This window comes from Larus michahellis, chromosome 3 (assembly GCF_964199755.1).
Source record: "Larus michahellis chromosome 3, bLarMic1.1, whole genome shotgun sequence".
NCBI lineage: Eukaryota > Metazoa > Chordata > Aves > Charadriiformes > Laridae > Larus > Larus michahellis.
In genome coordinates, this window is record NC_133898.1 from 131,232,652 (window position 1) to 131,256,714 (window position 24,063).

Sequence of the window (24,063 nt, forward strand, 5' to 3'; positions counted from 1 at the left end):
GCGTAACAAAACCACAAGTGAAGAAAATAACCCAGAACACTAACCAAAAGGGCAAGAACTGCCCATCTTCCCAAAAATCTCGGGAGACGGACCCCAAGTCTGCACACCTGAAGTTTATCAACGACTGGGCTCTGCGTAAGCATTACGCTGCCCGTTTCTCAACTTTCAGAGTGCCAGACACTGGAAGCGTGTAATGAAGGTGCCTCAGAGAAGCAGGAGTTACCGAAACAGCCTCAAAAGCCTGTATTTTGACAATTCACTGGGGCTCCGGAGCCCAAGGCGTGTTCTGGGCAGATTTCGGAGCAGGTCTCCCCTTTCAGAAAGCAGACGCCCGGTGCCACATCGGAGCAGACAGTCCCCGTGACAAACACCCAAGAAACCGTCCCCAGCGTATTTCAGGTGAGGGCAGGGAAAGAAAAAAAGTGACAGGAGGGAAAGAAAAAAGCCAGACTGGTTTGGTTTTTTTCCCCGATTTATTGTGGCTAACAGCAGCGACACTCATTTGTCAGAAGCAACTTGCTAATTCCAAAGCTGTCTGGACTCCGTGCAGCAAACTCCCTCCTTACAAACCAGGTCAGCCAACTCGGTTTGAACCCGTTGCCGAAAACAGTTGTTACTCTGGACACATTAACTCACATCTCAGCCCTCCGACCTCCAGTACTTCACGTTCTCCTTATCTCCAAATTTCATTCTCTGCACCCAGCTTTGGAATCATCCTTCTTCTCCGGGGGCAGACACCTTCCTTCGTGAGGAGTTACAGTGGAAATCAGAGAGGTTGCAAGGACTCTGGAGAGACTAAAAGCCACGTTAACTTTTATTCTCCTGGAAATGGAATATTTCTTAGAGCGCGCTCATTAGTTGAAAATTACCAGCTGAGGAGCTAAAAGGTATTTACAAAGGCCACCAAAAATCCTTTCCGAGAAGGACTGTATATACGTTTTTATTAGTGCATTGAAATGGCATTGCCAGGCACAGGACGTACGAATACGCACTCAGCAACCCCTTGTCCCGTTACTGAGGGTAAAGCTCCACTATCATCGCGTGCCCCTGCAAGGAGGGAGAGAAAGAACGGTTACAAAAAAGAGTTAATTATCACAAACACACACTCAACGCGAGACGCTCATCTCCCGACCCTCTTAAAACAAAAGGGGAGATGAAAACCCAGAACCGATTCACTGAGGGGACTCTGCAGACAGCGGTTTGATGGCTTTGGGACAGCAGAGATGTGCTTCAGGCTGGCCAAGGCACCAGAGCCCACCCCGACCAAGGCACCAGGCTCTCCTGAGGGCCAAACTGGGAACTCAGGGTGGAGGCAACATCGGGACCAGCGCCCTCAGGTTACAGAGGGCCAGCCGTGCCAGGTCCCCACGGACCCGCCACCAGCCACGGCAACCCGAACCAGGGCTCCCAGCCACAGCCTCGAGAGTCGTAGGAAGAGTCTCAACCCCGTTTCTCTTGAAAAGACCTTTCTTCCTAAGACTGGAAGAGTGACACCCGCAAGCCACCGTCCAGGAAGTCTTTGCGAGTCACCAAACGAAACCCTCAGAACATGGCAGAAATCTCTCCTCTTTTGGATCATACGGGCAGCAAGGGCTGCAGTCACCATTGCCCAGGGGCGACTGGGAGATGGTCACGAACGCCCAGTGCCACGGGGCTTCAGAGGTGTCCCCACAGCTGGTGCAACCGGGCAGGATTTCATAGCCCCAATGGGAGCAGAAACGCAATTACTGCCCCTCTCTGGAGGGACCGGTGCCGGCCACGCAGCATCATTACCTGCCCTCCCGCAGCACAGGCAGCAACCAGGCCGTATTGTCCTCCCTCCTTCTTCAATCTATGGGCAGCAGTGATCACCAGACGGCAGCCGGTGGCACCGAAGGGATGTCCCAGCGAGAGGGAGCCGCCCCAGGTATTGAACTTCTCCAGAGGAGGGGCTCCGACCTGCAAGGACAAAGGGAGGGACACACACCATCACCAGCCTGGAAGGAGACCGGCCTCAGCACGCCACCAAACCTACACGGCCACCCTGCACCGCCGTGAAGTCCTCCCTGGCACGTACAAGTGCCCCATGACAGCACAACACCTGCCAAAGGCTCTCCTGCTTCCCCTGCAGTCAGGCAGGTATCCATCCCCCTGCCGCTAGAAGGCGGAAGGACCGAGCTCCTCCACTGTTTTTAACTCCCTCCTCTCCAACAATTACTATTATGGCTCTAGATCTCCACCCTCCTACAGACAACAGGAACGTCATGGTTCCCAAAGAAACCGCTCACCTTGGGGTTTGCTCGCCCAGAGCTCAAGAAACGTTGCTTCTCCCCACAGAACACAGCAAAAGCCCTGCTCTGCAGCACTAGCGTGCCCCGCTGCAGCGAGGAACTCCATCAATCCTAAAGTTAAGTTAAGGATAAAAGCGTCCCGACTGTCTTACCTTTGACTTCCTGCCCATGTAGTTTTGTGCAAACCAGTCCGAATCCATAGCTTTCAGGTTAGCCAGTATCTGCCCCTGAAAGGGAGAGGAAGGCGAAGCTAACAAGGAAAAAGCAGACTTTGAGGAAAGCCTACGGACAGCGCCAGCAAACAGGAGATATCCCGAGACTAGCGACAGCCACAAAACGAGCACAGCCAACAGAAAACAGCATTTCACGGGATCAGCCGCGTTCATCAATGTTAGCTCGACCTCAGCCAGAAGAGACGCTGCCCAACTAACAGGCCTCCTCCCCACAGTAACCACAGCCCCCAGCCAACGAGTAGATGACGTGCAGAAGTCCTTTCTTTCATACAAGGGTCTCGGGAAAGTGAGATTATTTTTTTACGTATTATTTTAAAAGAACCTGTATTCCTTTGGTGACTTCAAGCAACGTAAGCCACCCTCAACACAGATTGTGACACTGTAAAAATGTTATAGATTTAAATTATATCCAGTACTTCTCTATAGACATAAACGTAGAATTACACCTATCTGCATTTAGTGAAGCTCTTAACGAGGGCTTTCACCAACACGAGAATGGATGTCTATAGAATGGCATTTTGCAGCTAGCGGCATCCTGGGTGTTCAGGGCACTTACAGCAAAAGCTTCGTGGAACTCAAACACGTCGATATCGGCCATGGTCAGCCCAGCCTTCTCCAGCACTTTGGGCGTAGCGTACGTTGGACTGACGAAGAGTTAAGAAACAGAAGTCTTGCATGAATATCTTTCCTCACAACGTCATCCCCTTCCTCCGCAGCGACCCACGTTACATTCCTTCTCTCTAGGGTTCAGGGTACAGCTCCCTGCCCGTCCCGCTCCAACTGGAACCCAACCCCGAGTAACTACTGCGAGTACCAACACGCCGAGATGCCCCCCAGCAAATCCGGGTGAGTATTTCTGCCACAGCTGCTCTCCCACGTCAGCCACCTCCCCCTCCTGAGTCACACCGGCTCTCGCACCTTTGCGAGAAGGCCTGAAGAGATGTACTATCTCCCGAGAGACTTCCCAAAAAACAAACGTGTAATGGCAAGTCAAGGCTGTTGTGCTAGTACGGACTGTCAGGGGACGCTCTTCATCCTCGCCACCTACCCCAGTAGCAGTTGGTCCTTTGGATCCTGGGACACATACACGAAGTCCCTGCACAGGAGAAATGCATTAGTAGCATGAAGAGGAGCAGAAGGAAGCGAGAGCAGACTTCAGAGGCCACGTAGAGCAGTCTCTTTTTACCTCAGGTAGGCCTTCGGTTTGTATCCCATGGCCAGCGCTTTCTCCTCAGACATGAGCAGAATTGCCGAAGCGCCGTCTGTCTGAAACGGGCAGACAAACCCGGTGAGGTCACTGCCTGAAGAGCACGACACCCCCCGCACAAAACGAGCCTGACAGCCCTCGGGCGCCGCAGCTGGCAAGAGAACACGGATCTAACCAGAGCTTCCAGAACATCCCCGTACGATAAGGGACAAAGAATAAGTCTGCATGATTGAGCTGACGGCTGGATCATCTCCGAATGATGTTAGCACGCGCACTGCTGAAGCCCTTCCTTGTGGTCCAGACCCACAACTGCCCCTGGGTCCAAACAGGACAGAGGTCCCAAAGTGCCCTGCTAGTCCTGAGGACAAGCTGGTCACGCCAAACACTCACCTGCCCGCTCAGCTCCAGCCCCAAACTGATCATAATTCTGGGATGACGAGCCGCAGGCTCACCACATTGCAAAAAGGAACATCACGGCCCCGGCACACGATCACTCATTTCCTGAATCATAGCCCCAGCTGGCCTACAGGTCTGCCGCAGCCAGCATACCAACGGTGTTCCAACTGTTCCCAACACCAAGGCTGTGCCATTACCAGCCTCCGTAAGTCCCCAAGAACGCTAAGGAGTAAATACCATCGCCGCTGAAAGAGCCCCAGCAGCAGGTACTTGCTTCCTTTGAAGGGCTCGTCACAAAGAGCCTTTGAAACACAGAAGAATCTGTCAGGGCTGCGCGCAGCAACAGGACGGTCACCTCGAGCACTCTGCGGGAGGCAACAACCTTCTACTGAGTCTCAGATGCACCTCGCCTAACTTACGCAGCTACCTTAGACTCCAGCATCCAGAAAAGCTTCCTGTAAAAGCGCTAAAGAGGGAGAAAGAGAAGCACGTGCGTAAGACAGCTCATCGTAGATGTGCTGGAGAAATCTCTCCTTCCCCTCTGTGGATTACAGTGACAAGTTTAGACTAAAACTACCAACTTCTAGACTTATAGCGTGATCAGTCCCATCCCGGGACAGAATTTCTACACGTGCCTTCAAACGATCAGCCCTCATGAGGCAGCTACAGAAAAGCAAATAGGTAAGAGGGACCAAAATCTCAGGGTTTTAGTTCCAATTTCCAAACGCAGCAATCCGGTACCCTCGTTCACCAGATCATAACGCACTTCAAAGTTACCCTTGCCAAACGCGAAAGCAGGCGATATTACAAAGGAGACAACCCATTCCCAGGCTACGCCAGCTTGATGCACGTGCCTATGGGAGGCAGAGGGTAAACCGGACAGTTTCCCCCTCTGGCTGACAGTGATGGGAAGAGGCATTACCAGGAAGGAGGAGTTGGCAGCTGTGACAGTTCCGAAGGGCTTGACAAAAGCCGGCTTCAGCTTGCCCATCTGCTCCATCGAGGAAGGACGGATCCCGTTATCTTTGGTGACTGTCTCTCTGCCTGTTGATAAAAAGAAAAAGCACGTTTAAACTACAAGAGTCAGCAACATACGTGAATTTGCACATCAGAAGTCCAGGGAAAACAAAAATCAAATCAGAAAACTGTGCTTTTTCAGGACAAGTGGGAGGAGGAAAAAAGGGAAAATCCGTTCACAGTATCAGGATATTTAACGTGGCTAAAAAATAGCACTTAAAAATTGAGGCTACATTACGTTCTCTCTGAAGACCGCAAAAATGAAGCGCTGCAATCTATTTACTGCAAGAAAACACTACCACATGGAAAACAACCCAGCTGATAAAAGAATTTAAATTCAGATTACAAAGCCTAAATTGGAGAACTGGGCCTAAAGCAGCACACGCTTACGTGCCAAGTTTTGAGGAAGCAAGAACACTGGGAAGAACCAAATATACGTTATCGTCGACTGTACTGACTCCTTAAATAAGCCAGTTGACAGAAAGTACCAATTTTAGTACAAAAACTATATGTAACTGTGGATCTATAAAAATAAGGTCTCTCTAGGAAACTAATTACAGAGCAAAGTGCCCAAAATTCATAACTGCACCAGAGCGTGCCCACTGGCTGATGGAGGGTGAGGGTGGAAATCAGGCCACAGAAAGGACAGCTTAAAGGTTCTCCCCAAACCGTTTCGCATCTGAGCAACGACTGTGAGGCCTGGTGTGAACTGCAGTCTACCAAGTGGAACGCATTCCAGCTCTTCCTACCCAGAACCCGATTTATCAGACCAGGATTTTATCAGCCTTTCTATTTGTTGTTAATAGCTTGGGGTATAAAGATGGGTTCTCTTGCCTGAGTGAAAGAGCAGCGGGATTCTTGGTCCAAGCGTTCTGATTTTCCTTGCTCTATCACCACATCAGCGTGGATACGAGGTGGGTACGACAAAATTTAGATGTGTAAGAATATGTTTATGTATTTAGATATGCGTGCTTAAAAACATGATCCTATGTCAGTAGTTTTCCAGGGAGAAACAGGCGGCATTTCAAAGATATAAATCCATATCAGATACACGGAACATTATGAATCTGACCCCAGTACCTCCCCTCCTTTTCTAAAGGAAATATTTCTTTATTGAACAGCATGCTAGCAATGAAACACGTGCACTTTTACCTGGCACTTTGAAGGGCACCACATCGAGCAGCAAGCCTCCCTCCTGGGCTTTCTTGGCTAGCGTGTGCGAACGGAGGGCATACTCATCTTGCTCCAAACGGGAAATGGAGAAGGCAGCAGCCAAACGATCGGCAGAGTGCCCCATAGTCTCACTGGTGGAGAACTCTGCCACAGCTGGGAGCTACAAAACAGAAAAACAGGGTTAGCGCACATAAAATCCTGTCCCCGGGCAGTTACACGGAGTTCAGGAGGAGGTTAAGCCCTGCGCAGTCAGCCAGCGAGGCTCTTCTGTTTAAGCGGGGCAGTTAATATTACAGCGACGCAATTAACACATGGTAACCACACCAGAAGTGACTTGTTCAAACGTATTAGAGGAACCGCCACTTTCCAAGATCTTAGAAAAAAAAATGGATAAAAACAAGGTCCAAACTGCTGCTTACTCCAGGAGTTGAAGAACTGTATTGCATTTGCACACGCAGACAGAGAGCAGCTGCCTTGCGCGTTTAACAAGGACTCCCCCGTGAGGGGTGACCCGACTTTTTGGGCCAAGGTGAAACACATCCCGGGACCTCACAACTCCTTGTCAAATACCTCCTCAAGCCAAACCAGAGGCAGCAAGTGATTTCAGCTTAGCTCTTCTTCTTCCAGCAGCACACAGGAAATCCCTGCGTGCGTTTAAGTCTGCAACTTCCGTATCTGATGTGGACTTTGGGTCTCATCTCTGCTGGACGTACGCTGTGCTTCGCTGCGCTCAACCGAAGGCAGCCAGCAGCGGCACGGACACACAGAGTTCTGCTGTGAAGAGCTCGGGGGCGGTTAAGGAGGGAAGTGCTTTTCCTTCCCATCTCCACCATGTCATAATGCACCTCTCTCACGACCTCCAAGGCAGAGGAGTGGCTCCCTCTACAGCAGGTTCCTGACATCAAACAGCAACGGCCGATTCTCCTCTGAACGCGTTCAGGACCCGGCAGGATGCGGCCAGGAGCAATAATCACAAGGCATAGTGAAGACGCATTAATCAAACAACGAAATTACATGAATATACTGAGGATGCTCCCCTCTGATACTGAGCACGTTACTTCTATTATTTAAGAACCAAAAATTCTTCTGAGCCTTTAGGACCCTTGCATAAGTTTTACATCGATGGAAAAAAGCTTGTATTTTGTAGCCTCCAGCACAGTGTGTCTAGGAGTTGTAGGAGGAGAAGGAGGTTTTGAAATAAGATAATCTTCTTTACTGAAGACCAACATGTAAGAAAACAAAGCAGAGTCACGAATGCTGTGAGGCGCATTAATCAACTGTATTTTTAACCGAAAGCACAGGACAGGGATCCAATAAAAGCAAGCCACAGGCAGCCAGCTTTTCCTTTTTAAGTCCTCTCCACTGAGGCTAAAAAAATTACCTAAGCCAACCTGTTTTACACCTGCTCATACAAGAGCTTAGCTTAAACATCTAAATGCCTGAAAAAAAATTACCTCAGGAGCAAAGTAGTCAGGGCGAATTTTGGAAATCAGGGAGAGCTTTTGGCCCAAGGTCTTGGCTCGGTTCAGAGTGAGCATCGTCTTCCTCATCTTCCTACTGTGACGAATGGGAACGTCTGACATCAACTCCACACCCCCCGCTACGATGACGTCGCACTGTCCAGACGCAATCAAACCCACGCCTGCAGAACGACAGAGTTTCCCATGAGGGCTGTGGGGAGAAGTGACACTACCCCATCAGTGCCTGGGATACTACTACATTTCATTTCCTTCTCCAGCCTCTGGCTTTGGCCGAGTTACACAACACGGGCTTAACAGAGACTGTGCAGGTGAAACAGACGTTTTCTGCATCATACTGGTTTTGTAACTTCCACTTCTCTTTGTCACACACAGCAGCTGGGAGAAAAATATCCCCAGTGGTTTAGGACACTAACTGGGTCTCAGTTTTTTTGCTCCATTTAGGCTCAGTCAAAGATGAAAGTAGCCTGAAAGGCAGCAGCTTCCTTACTGTGATGTAGCTTTTGCCTCCCAGGCTAGTATGGACACTGAGCAGAGACCATCGCTGAACGCACAGGGTGTCCAGCTGCTGGCCTACAGCAGACACTCGATTCATATCGTATTTTGTTGATTCAAAAAATTCCCTTCCACCCCATAATTCCTTCAAATGCTTACTTATATTCACTGTGCAAGTTAGATGAGGGATGTAGGGGAGTCGCTAAGCTCTTTCTCAAACCCACAGCTTGTTCTTCCAGCCAACATACCTGTGGTCATAGCCTGGTTTGAAGAAATGCAAGCCATGGTGACTGTATGGGCTGGAGTTTTGTCAGAGAAACCCGCTCCCAGCGCAGCCTATGAGCAACAAAGAACGACTGTTAAAACCTACGCCTTTTGCTCCACGGGGTCAGAGCCACCATCTGCACACTAAGCTGAAAACAAGTACATCAAGTTTCCATTCGGGCAATTACTGCAGCAGCTCATCCCCTCCCCGGACTCTGGAAACAGGAGGAGACGGCAGCTGCCCAGCTGCCAGGGCTCTCAATCGCGTTACGCAGAGTGTCACTGGCCCCCCGTTAATAAAGGGACAAACTAATCGCACACCTCACGATTTCAATAGAGCTTCTAACTACTTGACATCATCTCTGCTTCACCTTATGCGCAAAGGTGGCACGTGAAAGGAATTATTTAGACCCCTGTACGAGGCCCCGTGATTTCCTTTACACAGAACAGAAAACATTTTCTGCAGTCCAGAAAGTAGCGCTTCATCTGACCCAGCTGAGAGCACGGCCTCCCGTGACGGGAGGACGGCTCCCAGCAAGACCTTCCCTAGTTGAGACGTGGCCAACTAGTTTAAAGTTCAACAGTTGTTCCCAAGTTAAAATTACACCGCAGCCTCATCTGACTGGCAGGTGACCAAAGCAAGTATTTGCATCTACAAGGCTAAAACCACCAATGGAACCGGAGAACCTCATAACCTCCTAAGTCTTTCCAGCCCAGGTTACATCATGGGTTTGCCTGCTTGCAGAGAATAACAGCAGAGGCTCCAGATTACAGAAAATCACACGGCGCCTCTCTAACACCACTTCAGGGGACCAGCTTCTCTCTGTGTATAATATGTGCATTGTGTTTTCTGACTGGCAGAATAAAGAGCTGCTAAGCTACTCCATTTCAAGTCACTCACAAGCTGCACCTGCTCAGCCAGCTAAAATAAATAAATACTACAATATTCTATCAAATTATGCTCTGGTCCTCTGAAGTACTTTGGACAAGCCAGCATTTGAGTCCAACTGGCAGTTAGAGCGGTCGGCAAACGTTAACAAAAGCTTCCCTTTCAGTGAAGAACCAAGCAGAGGCTTCACAAAATTAAACTGCACTTGAACTAGGGCAGATTTCAACAGGAGGCAGAGTCCCACACAGTTATTTCACAGACAATACTGCACAACTAGTTCATACTCCCAAATCATGTTTAAATGGACTTTTTTTTTTGGTAAGTGTTTGCCATCGTCATACTGTTGGCAGAAATCAGACTCGCAGGGGAAATGCTGCACGTAACCCACCTCTCTGGCGACATTGCTCGTTTTCACCTCCTGGATAACTGTGCCATAAACAATGTAATCAACAACATCCCTTGGGACACTGGTCCGGTTCAGCAACCCCCTAAAGGAAAAGATCAAAACAAACAGAATTTGCACCATGTACGCAATAACCTTGTCACTGTCCTCAAACATCCTCTTCCCACCAGCTTGGCTGGAGAACAAGGCAACAACGGAGAAACAGCTTCTGCCCCTAGTTCAGAAGAAGTCTTGTGTGCGTAAATACTTAATGAAAACTGTAATTGACTATGGACTGCAAATAATCATGGTGATAATGCTGCTATAAATGATTACATAATTTCATGAAAGCACCTACCCTACACAACCCGAAATGGTTGTTACGATCTTCCCCAATTTGGAGTATTCTGACATCAAAATTGAAGGAAGTGGGCCTTACGAGATAATAAAGCCAATCACCTTTGGTGTAGGAACACGAAAAACTTAATAGACACCCAGAAAATAAGCAGTGCGCTTTCAGAGTTCATTAGAAAATATATTGCATAACTTGGCAGAACACCTTGACAAACACGCCACCACAGCAAACCCCATAGCAGGCACTGATTTAAGGATTCAAATGTAGTGTCATGTGCTACAAAGCACCAAATAAAAACGAAACCAAAGGCACCTCAATCAATAACTTCTCTTCTGCAGCACACCAAAACCCCCTCAATGTCCAGGCCACAGCCCTCACGCTGCCTGCCAACCAAATCAGCCTGCCTTGGCAAAATACAGCATTCAGATTTGACGTGACCGCAGCCAACCTCCCGATCTCTCCTTGGGCCTTGAAATCTCCTTTCCCCCCAGTAAAGCCTTCTCTCTCTTCAACAGCACTTTGCCCTGCTTCTCAGCAAAACAAATACACTGCAGAATGGAAGGGACAGGCACGATGACAGAATTAGCTTGTTATTCTTGTCGCCGCTTAGTTTTCTCTGCATTGGGTTGTTTTTCCCATGAACTGTAAGCACGCCTCAACAGTAGCTACGATCTCTGTATTTAGGAAACTACGTGCAGTCAAGATTCAAATTAACTAAAATCTATCAAGCAGGACAACAACGGGATCTCTGTGTAACAACAAACTTTAGCACAAGCCAATTGCAAACCCTACTGCTTAGGCCGCCTAATAAGGTGGTGGCGGACCCTGAAAAACGAAGCATGTTGAAAGTGAAAGCTAGAGCCTTGGCTTCCAAATCTGCTGAAGCCACTGTACCAACACTGCGACCCCAGCAGTTCAACAAGTTTTCTGGGCCCTTCTAGTATTCAATTTACTTACTGCAGTGCTGCTCTTGCTAAGTCATGTGGCATAAGATCCGCGTACCTGGAAGTTAAAGAAGAGAGGCAGAAACTTAGGGGTGTCAGAAACCGATCCAGATGTCCGCTTCACCACTGCGAGCGCACATCAGCAGCAAAGGACTGCTGACCTACCAGAAATGCTCCACTGCATTTATCATTAAATGTTTCATACCCCGGGTTGTGAAGACTGCCTGCGTATAGGTCAGCACACAACCACTGTACTTAAAAACACTGAAAAGCAGCAGTAACAGAATAATCCATCCTATCTGAGAGTTAGGTCTGGTCCTGATTCAGCTGTGAATTTGGTGGCACAACAGTCTAGAAGACGAGTCTAGGGCAGATTCCTGCGCCTGTCCTGCTAGTTTTGTGAAACTTGTTGCTTTATCTGCTCTAGATTCACCAACAGCTTCCTCTAGACATGCAGCATAAATCCTCATTCTCAGAATTCCTATCCACAGGCAATCTTCTTCAAACACCTTTTTTCGTTAGGTAAGCAGGAATAACCGTAGCAGCCTAACTCATTGCCACTTCATTACTTTTAGGCATTAGAATAACTCCATTAAAATGAAAAAGCCAGACAACTTTTTTCACAGGAAGTTTCTACTATTAACCAAGTCAGCATGTATTCTTATTTTATACTTACGAGGTGCCAGACTGCAAAAATGGAATACGGACACCCTCTACCACAACAATATTCTTCACACCACTTTTGGCCAAGGTCTTCTTACTCTTAGGCTGGACTGCTAAGAGAGAAGTGACGTTAACAAGAATACCAGCAAGCTTAAAGTAAGGCTCTGTAAAAATTACTAGAAAAACAGGGAAATTGTTCTCTTTTGGTGCCCAAGTCAAAAGCTGAGTAGGTAGGACACCTGAGTTGTAATCTTGTGTCTGTCTGGCTAATTATGTGGTCTGTGAAAAATGCTTTAACAGCTCGGTACGTCCCCCATCAGCAGAGAGAGTCACCTATAGCCACATTGAGGCAATGGTACAGCTGAGAACAAAGGCACATAGCTCCCAGTCTGTTGCCACTGACAAGAATATTGCAGGAAGAGATACCTCTAAAAATGCTGCACAGCTTCCAATGCGAATGAGGCCGAGCAAGCTGAAAGCCTGAGTAAGATCTCTCACTTGGGAAGCAGCAAGGACTGCCAACAGCAATCCACCTTCCACAGGAACTGCCTAAATACATGCTCTTACTGCACAGTAAAAGTGAGAGAATTCAAGGGAAATCAAAACACAGTTCAAGAAGTGAAGTAACTTGCACTCCCACAGGAAAGCAGTAGCAAGAAGAGTGCATATAGCTGCTGTGGGTAACTTCCTACTCCTCCGTAATGTGTCTGAGCATCTCGAGTTCTAGACAAAGCATGTCATGATACAGTGTCATTCAACAGGCCACTGTCAGAGCTCTTCTGGAGTGAGGATTAACAGAGTTCAATGAGAATTTCCTAATGCAATCAGGCCTGCAAATCTTAATGAGCATATACGGCAGCATGGGGCGCTCCTTTTACAAGCTAGAAAAGGACAGAGACCTGTAAAAGCAGATTAAGTGCAGCTAAACACTCTACTCAAGCAAGCTGCAGGATGAAACTCCAGCACTGTTGCCGGGTTACACAAGGTTCTCTGCACAAAGCCAAGGAGACGAGGGGGAGCTGCTCTCCAGGCCTGTTTCCAAAACCCAGGCAGCTCAAAGCATTACGGTCACCTGAGCAACCCCCCCCCAGTGAAACCCAGAACGCCGGATCAGCTAATAACCCACATAACTGCGTGTGCTCAGCCGCTCCACTGAGACCTGAGCCTCTTACTGCTCTCACTGGACTTCAGAGCTAATTCCACAAGCTTCTCCTTGTCAGGGACAATCCCCTCCCCTCTGGGCAAGCGATCTGGTTAGGCCCAGACAGCTTATAAACCCCGAGCTCTCTGTTTAGATTCTAGAAATAGCAATCTATCAGGTGACACTGGGCGTGAGCTCTGGACCAGGCAGAGCTGCTGGGAGCGAGGGGCATTCAGAGGTTGAGAGGACTCTGCTCCCAACAGTGGTTTCCCTGTAGTTTTATTTGTTTGCAACTTTCTTGAACTAAGGCTGTCTGCACTTTATTTCTGAGTTTTACGTAGAACGAAGCTCTGAGAAAGGGAGGCAGCTTCAAAAATAGTCTTCTCTAGCACAGACCCACTGAGATCCCTGGTGTTTTCGCTTTACCTGCAGCTTGTAACTGTGAAGAGCAGCTGAGCGATCGAGCAACTGGAAAACAAGAAACAAAAACGTGGGATCTGTCAAACCTGAAATGTTAAAAACATTTCTAATTTCTCTAAGAACTGTTAAAAAAAAATAAAATAATATCATAGTAAGACAACTGCACCTGAACATCTTTGAGATATTTTTTTAATTTACTCTGTTCATAAAAATTACACAGTTCATATTACTTGTTAACTTGAGATTTCTCCCACATCTAATGTGGGAAGGGACAAATACGGCAACAATGGAAATAGTTATTTTAAAAAAGACATTCTCATCTTTTTTAGGATGACAGTGGAACAGAGATTCAGATACGAGCATCCATTCCAAACCCAACACTTAAAACAGAACTTTATGACCTATCGATTCAAGCTTTTAATGAATGTAAAGATACTTACAGACCCTGGCAGCCCATGCTGAGGAAGCAGGGAGGTTTCTGATGGCATGGGTCAGCATGGAAGTCATTTTGATATCTAGAGAGCTGGAGAAAGACTGATATTAGTCCAATCTGGTGTATTCGGAACAATCTCAAGGTAGGCGATCTGCCTGCTTCACACAGAGCCAAAAAAGTGAAGAAACAGAAGACACGCCAAGGGCAGCAGCACAGAGAATTACTTCCTATTACACTTTTTGAACGGCATCTAACACACGAGGAGTCTGGCTTATGACTGTGGCCTGCAAATGTTCCTGTAAATAAATACTCATCTCCCCAGTGACCCAGCACCAGACTATCAGCAGCCAGCACAGTTTTCAATTCCCCTCCCAATAACTGTTCCACCACTTCCCCACTGGAAAATTGTCCCAGTGCCCAGCCAATCTCGCTGCCAGCGTGACTCTCCTGACGCACTCTCCTTGGCACAATTTCCTGCCGCTACCCCTCGTTTTAACTGTTGATGCCAACCTCACTAACTTCCGTTGTGTATCCCCACGGGAAGCAATACAAGTTGGTACCCACTACCCCAAAAACTTCCTCTGAAGCCTTCCCAAAGCTCATTCCAAAACAGCGTTTCCCTACAGACAAATCTTCATCTGCAGTTTTTATTGCAAAAAATGGTCCTCACATCACCAGAACTTTGGCTGCTTCACAGCAACATTCACCTCACTCAGTCACGCTTTTGGCATTCAAACTAACTCTCTCCCAAATACACACATTACCCCCAAAGGGTTAGAGAAACACCCGCAGTCCCAAGCCCAGCCCACTCAGGTATTGCAGCTCTCTACAGCTCCTAAAAATTCAGCATAACCTGACAGTTGCCCCCCTCCCACATTTACATCTCACACCCTACGGCTCTGCACCTGCGACATGCCACGCAGCGTTCCTCATTCACCAGCCCGCTCCAGCTATGCTGGCATTCCACAAACCAAACCCAGGCTCCTCATGTCAAAAAAGGTCCAGAAAACAGACCTCCTCCTCCTCCCCGGCATCCTTCTCTGTGTTGTCTCTCTGCAACAATGCTCTTCCTCATCTGTGCAGAGCTCCCTCCCCACACCTGATTGAGGCTTTTCCCCAAACCTTCCCTGTCAAAGTGACAAAACAGAAACATCAAATCACAGAATACTTGGGTTGGAAGAGACCTTTAAAGGCCATCTAGTCCAGCCAGCCCTCGCAGCATCTCCGTGGCCTCCTCTGGCCCCGCTCCAACAGCTCCGTGTCTCTCCTGTGCCGAGGCCCCAGCGCTGGAGGCAGCACTGCAGGGGGGTCTCCCCCGAGCGCAGCAGAGGGGCAGAATCCCCCCCTCGCCCTGCTGCCCATGCTGCTGGGGATGCAGCCCAGGCTGCAGGGGGGTTCTGGGCTGCCAGCGCACATTGCCCCCCACATTTTCAGAAGACATCTGCCCCCCCAGCACCCCAACAATACAGCCCTTCACACATACAAATTGATCTGGCCAAACCTCCTTCCAGAGCCTGCAGCATCTGCCCGGCATCCTCAATAGCCCTTTCTCCCCTTCCTTTCTCCTCACAACACCCCTGACCTTTGTACCAACCACATCACCTTTCAAATACACCCTCACACATTACACATAGAATCATCTAGTTGGAAGGGACCTTTAAGATCATCAAGTCCAACCGTTAATCCAACACTGAAAAGTTACTGCTAACCCATGTCCTTCAGCACCACATCTACACATCTTTTAAATGCCTCCAGGGATGGCAACTCCACCACTGCCCTGGGCAGCCTCTGCCAATGCTTCACAACCCTTTTGATGACAATATTTTTCCTAATATCCAACCTAAACCTTCCCCGGCGCAACATGAGGCAACTTCCTCTCATCCTATCACCTGTTCCTTAGGAGAAGAGACCGACACCACCACCACCACCACCACCCCGGCTACCCCCTCCTTTCAGGGAGCTGCAGAGAGCGAGAAGGTCTCCCCTCAATCTCCTCTTCTCCAGGCTGAACCCCCCCAGCTCCCTCAGCCGCTCCTCACCAGACTTGTGCTCCAGACCCCTCACCAGCTCCGTTGCCCTTCTCTGGACACGCTCCAGCCCCTCAAGGTCTTTCTTGGCGTGAGGGGCCCAAACCTGGACACAGCCCTCGAGGTGGGGCCTCCCCAGTGCCCAGTCCAGGGGGACGGTCACTGCCCCACTCCTGCTGGCCACACTAGTGCTGACACAGGCCAGGATGCTGGTGGCCTCCTTGGCCACCTGGGCACACTGCTGGCTCATACTCAGCCGCTGTCGACCAACACCCCCAGGTCCTCATCTGCCGGGCAGCTCTCCAGCCACTCTGCCCAGCCTGGAGCGTCTGTGGGGTTGGTGTGACCCAAGGGCAGGACCCGGAACTTGGCCTTGTTGAACCTCGGCCCATCCATCCAGCCTGTTCGTCCAGCTCTGTGGAGCTTCCTACCCTCACACAGATCAACACTCCCGCCCAACTTGGCGTCGTCTGCGAAGTGACTGAGTCAATCCCACATCCACTCCGGGTACTCACAGCGCACACAAGCTACACCCGCACACACTATACACCCGCTTCTCACGCCCCTTTCCCAGACCCCCCTCTCTCCTCCATATCCTACACCCTCTTCTCACGTCAAGCACAGCCCAGAGCCACTACGCACCCACTCTACCGCACACATGCCACGCACGGCCACCCCACCCCCCGCCTCAGGGACACTCAGGGGCCCGCACAAGCCCCACCAGATCTCCCAAAATTAAGCGACAGCCCCCCACCGGCCCTCACGTACACAACTCACCACACCCCGCTATCAGCGACCGACCGGACACCCGACCGACCTGTCACCCCTCCCTCTCAGCAGCCCCCGCCGCGTCCCGAGCCCCTCCGCCCGCCCCCGCACCTCCGCCTGCGTGCGCCCCGCACCGCCCAGCACTGCCGCCGCCACCGCCCGCCGCGCCGCCACTCAGGAAGGGCCCCGCGCCCTCTCCTACTGCCGGGCTGCCCCACCGCCCGCCTGAGGGACACACTCCTCCACGCAGCCCCCTCGCGCGCTCCCCGCTCCCTCGCCCGCCGTTCCCCCTTCGGTGCAGAACAACAAACCTCCGAGCCCTCGCAGCGTGCGGAGAGGAGCGAGGGGCGCGGGAGTGGGCGGCGGCGGAGAGGACAGGCACCGCGGTGGGCAGCCGCGGGCGGGGCGGGGAGGGCGGGGATGGGGTTGGCCAAGCCCCCGGGCGGCCTCTCCCTCATTCGACCTCGCGCGCAGCAAAGATGGCGGCCGCGGTGCGCGCTATCGGCAGCCTGGGGCGCTTCACGGCCGCCTCCAAGTACAGCCTTGCCCGGCGCCCGCCGCCCGCGGGTGAGACGGAGCCTCCGGGGCGGCGGCTGCTGCCTCCTGCGCCGGGGGGAGGGGGTGATGGGGAGGGACAGGCGGTGGGAATGGGCGCGGTCTCTCGGGGTTGGGCGGGGGGGACCCACGCGTGAGGCTGGCGGGACGGGGTGGCACTGAGGAGGGAGGGAGGGAGCGTGTCACTGCGGTGGGGCTGTGAGGGGCAGCGGGCGGGGTGCACACGCGTGAGGGGGTGCTGGGGGTGGGGGGGCGAGGACAGGGTGTCATGGAGCAGGAGGTTGTCACGGGGCAGTGGCCTCGGGAGGTGTCCCTGCGGGCGTCCCGCGCCAGGGTGGTGTCCCCACGGCCCGTGGGTCATGCTGGGGGTCCCTGACATGTCCCTGCTTCTCCCTCCTGCAAGGTTTCCCCAGGGCAGGGGTCTGTGCCTCCATGTCCTGGCAGCCCATGGCGGGTGGGGATGTGCATGGGTTTGTGTGTGCCCCCACGGGGGAGATGCGCCCACGCCAGTCCCCGAGGCAGGCTGGCCTTTGCCGTCCCTGTGTCCTTGCACACGGGCGCATTTTGGGAATCCATGTACAACTCTGTGATTCTGCACTGGGGAGGGGGACCCTCCACACAGGATTATCCTCAGCACCTGAGCGGATCCACAGGGAGAGGGTGTCCTTGTGTCCTTACACATGTATGTGTCCTCAGTGCCTGTGTGTGCGTGCCTGGGGGCAGGGGGGGTTGTCCCCATGTCCTTGGCCATCTGGATCCCGGGGCTGTCATCCAGGCACACAAGCGTGTCTGTGGGAAGGGGATATCCCTGTGTGGGTGGGGAGAATGCCCCCGGGCACATTTGCGCTTCCTGGTGCCCACCAGTCTGTCTTTATTTTAGTGTACAGGCATCTCAGCTGTTGGCTAACGCTCCTTTGCGATCTGTCGAGCCAGGCAGTGTTTGCAGCATTGGGTCGTGGTGCTTCCTCACAGAGCTGCCGAAGCAGGGAGTCAGCAGGTGCCCATAGGGAGGCTAAAGGGAAGGCTCAGAGGCATTGGAAACCGGTTCTTATTTCTGTGCTTCAGAGGGCCTCAGGGTCTCGTATCGATGTCGAGCTGAAATCTAGCAGCACTTGATTTAAACCTAATGGCTGTCTTATGTGCAGTGTTGGAGCAGGTTTGTACGTGAGCTGGTTGTTCCAGGAGCAGGGCGCTGCAATCGATCATGAACAGAACTGTGGTAACTCCAGTCATCGCTTAGGCTGTTGTTGGTTGGATTTCTTGTTATAATTGGCAATATTCTTCATCACAAACAGTCCTGGAGCTGCTGTGAGGACACTGTCACTCACCATAATTAATAGCGTTGTTCTGCCGTAACCAGGTGTTTGTTAAATTAGATGCAAACCTCACAAGGGCAGGCCAAAAAGCATGAAGGAGGCAGAAGACAGTGTGAGCTCAAGAGCTGGTCGTACCTGTTGGGCCACGTGCCGTGAGTTAGCAGGTTCCCAGAGGGGATAGGAAAGCTCAGTTTGTCAAAAGTTTCCCATCTCACGGCTCGCAGTTCGGCGCTCGGTGCCATCAGCTCACAGGTACAGGCTGAAAGCGTGGGCAGTTGTTGTCTTGAGCTTCAGCTGGCTCACTCTGCTGGTGCTTGGCTTGGTCCAGGACTGCAAGAAGGCTTTTCTCCTCAACCATTCATGGATGCTGTTCCCACTTCGAGTGGCATGCCATGTCCGGGTGAGTGGAAGGGCAGGAAGGGGAAGTGCTGGACAGGAAAGCAGATGAGGAAATGACAGAGAAAGTGGGGAGAAACAGGTTGCAGCTAGACTGTATGAAAGGGGTGTTCTCTCTTCTCTGCTGCATCCAAGTTCTCAGCAAAGTGCTGAGAGCAACTGTCTGAAGTGTTGGTGTCCCTGTCTCTAGAAGGTCTTTTAATTGGAGTGAGTGAAGTAGTGAAAATAGAATCGATATTCAAGGCTTTTAATTCTAGAGAGAATGTGAGTGAAACAGCGGAAGCGTACATCTGGGCTGCTGCTTCCTCCAGTGTTTTGAAGGAGGATTTTTCTGGCTCTGATCTTGGCAAGTTACCATTGTACTGCTGAATGAATCAATGCCTAAAGCAGATGTGCTGTGACTGTGACCAAGCAAATGTGGTTTTAGTTTTGCACATGTTTTTCCACAAATATTCTGGGCTCTAAAATATACTGTCAGGCTGAAGAAACCTCACTCAAAGAATAAGCAGCTGTTACTCTGATGACAGTACCTTTCGCAAAAGAGTTTATATTAAAATGTAGTGAGGTTTGTTCAGTCAGGCCCTTGATTATTTTTTTTTTTTTTCTACTTCATATCTTTTGTTTTGCTAGAGGTGAAAGACAAAGTGGAATTCAAGGTTTTCATGGAAGCAGTCTGTTTGGGAACTGATATGACAGAGGAAAGCACGTTAGACCATAGAAGGAGAAAAAAGTTAATTCATTCTTTTTTTTTTTTTACTTTTAATTGAGATAGTGTTTTTTGCATGTGGTGTAGTTTTTACTACATTGTCAGTAGGTGCTGGAGAGCGATGTGCTGCTTACCTTCCCATGTCCCGGCCTTAGCCAGATGCCCATCTGCGGATGTGGAAGGAAAATATTATCACTTGCCTTGCAGCCGAGATGTGTTTGGTCTAATGCTCCTTCCTGCTGTGCCCAGCCATGTGCAGGATTGAAGTGAATGAATTCAGTCAGATCAGTTCAGTCCTTGCCTTCTTTTTAAAAAGGAGTGGAGCTGTGTGGCTTTTATTGGGTTAAAATACTGCCAGCGCATCTTATTCTGCTGAGGAGCATCTGTCAGCAGAGAAATTGTTGTCAGACCACGCTTGGTTTTGTGGGAAACGAGCACTGGCGTTTAGTTTCAGGAGTACCTGATTTTAGCATACAAAAAGTTCGGGGAAATGAACATTGCATACAGCAATCATAATCTGGGTATTGTAGTCAAAAATCACTTTCAAGTAGCTTTGGAGTGGAAACCGGTTGACTCTTTGTGGTGTTGCGGGCACATGACACACACACGCGCACACACAAACCTGTTTGCCGGGACGGACTGACACTGTATTTCCATCCCCACAGCCTCGCACCGTGTATCCTGGGCTCGGGGAATGGAGCGCAAAGGTCAGTCCCTGCTGCCAGCATCGGAGACAAGGTGGAAAGAGGGCCAAAGTGCAGCGGAGCTCCAGCCCTGAGCCAGTGTCATGGGGCTGCAGGAGGGGGAAGCACCTCTTGGGGAGGTGCAGGCTGAGGTTTTCTGCTTTTCTCTGTACTGACTTTTCTGCCCTCTTGCTGCTGGGAATGGGAATGTTTCATTCTTGAACACTTTATCAGTGTTGAGCAGTAAAACCTCCTCTAGCTAAATGGCTGTGTTCCAGTTGGTAAATGTGCCTACGGGGCTTAAGAAGTAACGCTTTTACTGGGTTTCAGACTTAAAGCAGCTTTGGCAGGGATTCCGCCTAGATCTGTGTTAGAGGATCCTCTCGGTCAAGATCAAGGTTGCTTGGATAGAACTGAGATGCATTGGTGTAGAGAGATCATCAGGCCAAATACAATTTCTCAGCAGAAAAAGGGGATCTGGGATTTATGAGTCAGAAAAGCGGCATTTCACTTGTGGACAGAAGTTGTTCATACCACGATCTGAGTTTTCTGAGCACTTCGAAACAAGACAAGTTTGTCTGGGTGCTTCCATATGTAATTAGTAGAGGTGGATCAAGTATTTTGTTGATAGCTGGAGGCGAGAATAAATATTCTGTGTGCTCTTTTGGTGGCTCACCAGATGTACACCCTGAGATCTGTGAAGTAATTCTGGGGGTGGCACCACTCACTGGCACAAGACTGTGTTTTAGCAGAAATACTGTAGGGCGGTTATGTTTGATTGGCAGAGAATTTAACTTGCAGGCTTGAAATTCTCCAAAATGCAACAAGATCTCTTCCTTAATGTGGGGAAAAAGCGTTGAACTGTGCGTACTAAAGGCAAAACACCCCTGTGTATCACCCGCTTCATCTCTCGTCAGCTCTTTGGGAAGAAGGCTTTGATTTTTTTGCCCTCAGTTTGGCATTGCTGGTGTTGGACACTGCGGTGTGGAATCTGTGCTGTGAAGGTCACTTCAATAGTGTGGAGTCTGCTGAACTCTGGTGGTGGCAAGGTCAAGCTGTAAGAGAAGGAACTGGCTCATACTCGGGATTTTCCAAATCACTGTACTAATGAGGGGAAATGGGAGGATGCATTAATAAAGGACAATTAAGCTGAGACTGCTGAGAATTCCTTTATCATCTGCAACATCTTTTCTTTAGGTTATGGTTGCCGTAACATCTCCACCTCCACTGCGCTTCAGAGTAAGTGTAAAGCTTTTCTACGTGAGTTCATTTTCTTTCTTCAGATCCACTGAGCATAAGCTGATAACACATTTCTGTTTGTTTCCAGATAGAACCCACGTTAACTATGATATCAAAGGAGATGTCGCTGTTGTACGCTTCAACACACCAAATTCAAAGGTACTGTTTTAGCTGGCTGTGAGTAATAGGAATAGCAGTGGAAGCAGCAGGAATAGCAGTTCTACAGAGGAGGCATTGAAAACGTTCATTTAAGACTTAAGAACTATCTTGACCTGCAGCCTTTCAAAGTTGTGAACAAAGTAGAAACAGGAGAATAATAGCATTTAACATTTCACGTTTAATGAGACATCTGAAGATGCCTCATGGAAATGCCTCTCGATCTCTTCAATGCTTTCAATATCTAAAGGATGGGTGACAAGAGGATGGGGCCAGACTCTTCTCAGTGGTGCCCGGGGACAGGACAAGGGGTAATGGGCACAAACTTGACCATGGGAAGTTCCATCTCAACATGAGGAGGAACTTCTTTGCTGTGAGGGTGGCAGAGCCCTGGCACAGGCTGCCCAGAGAGGTGGTGGAGTCTCCGTCTCTGGAGACATTCCAACCCCCCCTGGACGCATTCCTGTGCCACCTGCTCTGGCAGGGGGCTGGACGAGATGATCTCCGCAGGTCCCTTCCAGCCCCTGCCAGTCTGTGATCCTGTGAAATATTTTGTATGTACTAAACTAACATGTTTCTCACTGGCACGAGATATCGCTAAATCTTACCAAGCTCTTGGATTCAAGGTGGTTAAGGAGAGTGTCCATTTTACAGAAAAAACAGCTTAGAAGCTCATAAAATCTCTGTTTGAGGTCACAAACCCACTGTTGGGGAGGTTAAGGAGGAACTTCTTAATAACAGATTAATTGATGACCTGCTGCAAGGTTTCATCTTGGAGGGTTTTTTTCTCACTGAATTATGACACAAGATGAACTAACTTTTATAGCAAATCTGGTCTCAGTTTGAGCGCCCCAGAAGTGTTATAATTATGCCAAGCAGTGGCCTGGCTGTTGGGCCAATTGCTTTCTCTTTGTTTGCAGAAGGCAAATCTTGAAGCACTGTAGAGCTGCCGCTGCTCCTGGCTTCAGACAGATTGGAAAATCCATTCAGACCTACCATTGTCTTTGGCTTTCTGTTGTCAGTCTGTCATCTGTGCAAGTTTTCTGATGACAGGGTGGTTGAGTCCAGAACGTAATCAGAGGTTAAACTCCGCTGTCTGCTGGCCTCCCTATTTACAATGCTTATTTGCTGCCTTCAGGTGAACACTCTATCCAAACAACTGAGCGCAGAGTTTACTGAGGTAATGAATGAGATCTGGTCCAATGAAGCTATCAAAAGTGCCGTCCTCATCTCTTCAAAGCCAGGCTCTTTCATTGCTGGAGCAGATATCGAGTGAGTACAGGGGCGTTAGAAGTTACGCGGCTGGAGCTTTCTCTGCAGGGCCAGTGGTCTGGTGTGCTGTGAATTCCGAACAGTTTGTCACTGACATCTCCCCAGGGGTTGGGAATGAAATCCATGCGCACAGGATGCCTAACTTGCTCAAATGAAGTTAGGACCTTGATAAAGAGGAACATGGCAAGTCATTAAACCCCATTTGGCTGTAGCTCTTGGTCACTCCTTCCTGCGTGCTGGGATGCAGCCAAGGAAACCCTTCCTGGCTCTGGGGTGAGCATTGTCCTTTGGTCTGGGAGACAAGAAGAGCTGATAATTTACATGCAGGACTTCATTTAAGCTGGGTTTGAGTGCCTGGCAGTCCGCCAGCGTGGCCCCTTGATTAGGCAGGATTTGGCGCTCTGCCACATGGAGCATCTGAGCAGCCTCCCAGGGGATTCAACGTGGGGAACTCTTGTGGGGCGCGGGACCCGTGTGGGTGCTCTCACTGGGACCCGGAGTGCCATTGGCTTCTAGTCCTGGCACTGGCCAGGACAGAATAGTTGTTCAAAGACATGAAAAGCCAGAAAGCTCTGAGGAAAGAAGGTGAATTACAAATAGGCCCTTCAAAACCTTATTACCTTTTTGGCTGGCCTCACTCAGGGGCAGAGACTTGATGTAAGTTGTGGTGGGACGGAGGCAGTAGCCTGGTAAGCAGAGCAAAAGGACAGGCTGCGTTTAAAAGGTGTCTGTTGGTCTCAACACCGCGAGCCTCCTGAATTGCGCCTGCCTGGCAAACACTGCTAGCCTCCCTGAGAATAATTGGCACAGGGAGTCTCTAATTGGCGGAGTGCAACATCGGAGCACTGGCCATCTGCTTCTCTAAAAAGTGATCCTGGGCTCTCCCCACCACCCTTCCTGGCAAGCGCTTTGAGGCTTCCTATGACCCTTCCTCCTCTCCCCCAAAGGCTTTCACAGCTCTGACACAAGGAAGCTCATTCACTGCCTGCAGGCGCAGCCCACTGTCAGCGTGCAGTGACTTAACCCACTGAATTTAGTAGTCTTCCTGTGTTGACTGTTAATGTAAGACTGGGGAACTAAAGAGCTCTTGCCTGTCTGTCAGTCCCTGGAGCTTTGTGGGAAAAGGGGAACAAACTCCTTGAAGCAATCTCCATTTTACTGCTGTTTTCTCAGTGCTTTTCCAAT

The 24,063-nt window shown here is 50.0% G+C and overlaps 2 protein-coding genes across 12 annotated transcripts in view; one reads left to right on the plus strand and one right to left on the minus strand.

The window, feature by feature from the left end:
* Positions 1–454: 454 nt before the first annotated feature.
* Positions 455–16,952, minus strand: HADHB (hydroxyacyl-CoA dehydrogenase trifunctional multienzyme complex subunit beta). 10 transcript variants are annotated; one of them, XM_074582217.1, is made up of 16 exons: positions 16,667–16,952; positions 13,768–13,850; positions 13,334–13,375; positions 11,780–11,879; positions 11,117–11,161; positions 9,811–9,910; positions 8,518–8,605; positions 7,751–7,938; positions 6,276–6,456; positions 5,029–5,150; positions 3,690–3,769; positions 3,552–3,599; positions 3,060–3,147; positions 2,423–2,497; positions 1,774–1,938; positions 455–1,047 (listed from the first exon to the last, which is right to left on the minus strand). In XM_074582217.1, exons 2-16 carry the CDS (start codon positions 13,832–13,834, stop codon positions 1,012–1,014), a joined length of 1,425 nt encoding a protein of 474 aa, XP_074438318.1. In that variant the 5' UTR covers positions 13,835–13,850; positions 16,667–16,952; the 3' UTR covers positions 455–1,011. The 10 variants fall into 10 exon arrangements, with proteins under 10 accessions (XP_074438318.1, XP_074438319.1, XP_074438327.1 ...); XM_074582218.1 differs by having other exon boundaries at positions 11,780–11,876; positions 16,667–16,743; XM_074582226.1 differs by having other exon boundaries at positions 11,780–11,876; positions 16,605–16,700.
* Positions 16,953–17,005: 53 nt separating this feature from the next.
* Positions 17,006–24,063, plus strand: part of HADHA (hydroxyacyl-CoA dehydrogenase trifunctional multienzyme complex subunit alpha) — a 28,444-nt gene continuing 21,386 nt past the window's right edge. Inside the window, exons 1-5 of one of the 2 annotated variants that reach the window (XM_074582214.1) lie at positions 17,008–17,122; positions 20,194–20,235; positions 21,409–21,450; positions 21,539–21,609; positions 22,745–22,878. In XM_074582214.1, the coding sequence (XP_074438315.1) occupies positions 17,035–17,122; positions 20,194–20,235; positions 21,409–21,450; positions 21,539–21,609; positions 22,745–22,878 (377 nt within the window). In that variant the 5' untranslated portion in view covers positions 17,008–17,034. Of the gene's footprint in view, positions 17,123–20,193; positions 20,236–21,408; positions 21,451–21,538; positions 21,610–22,744; positions 22,879–24,063 lie in introns of both variants that reach the window. The other variant, XM_074582216.1, reaches the window with a different exon arrangement.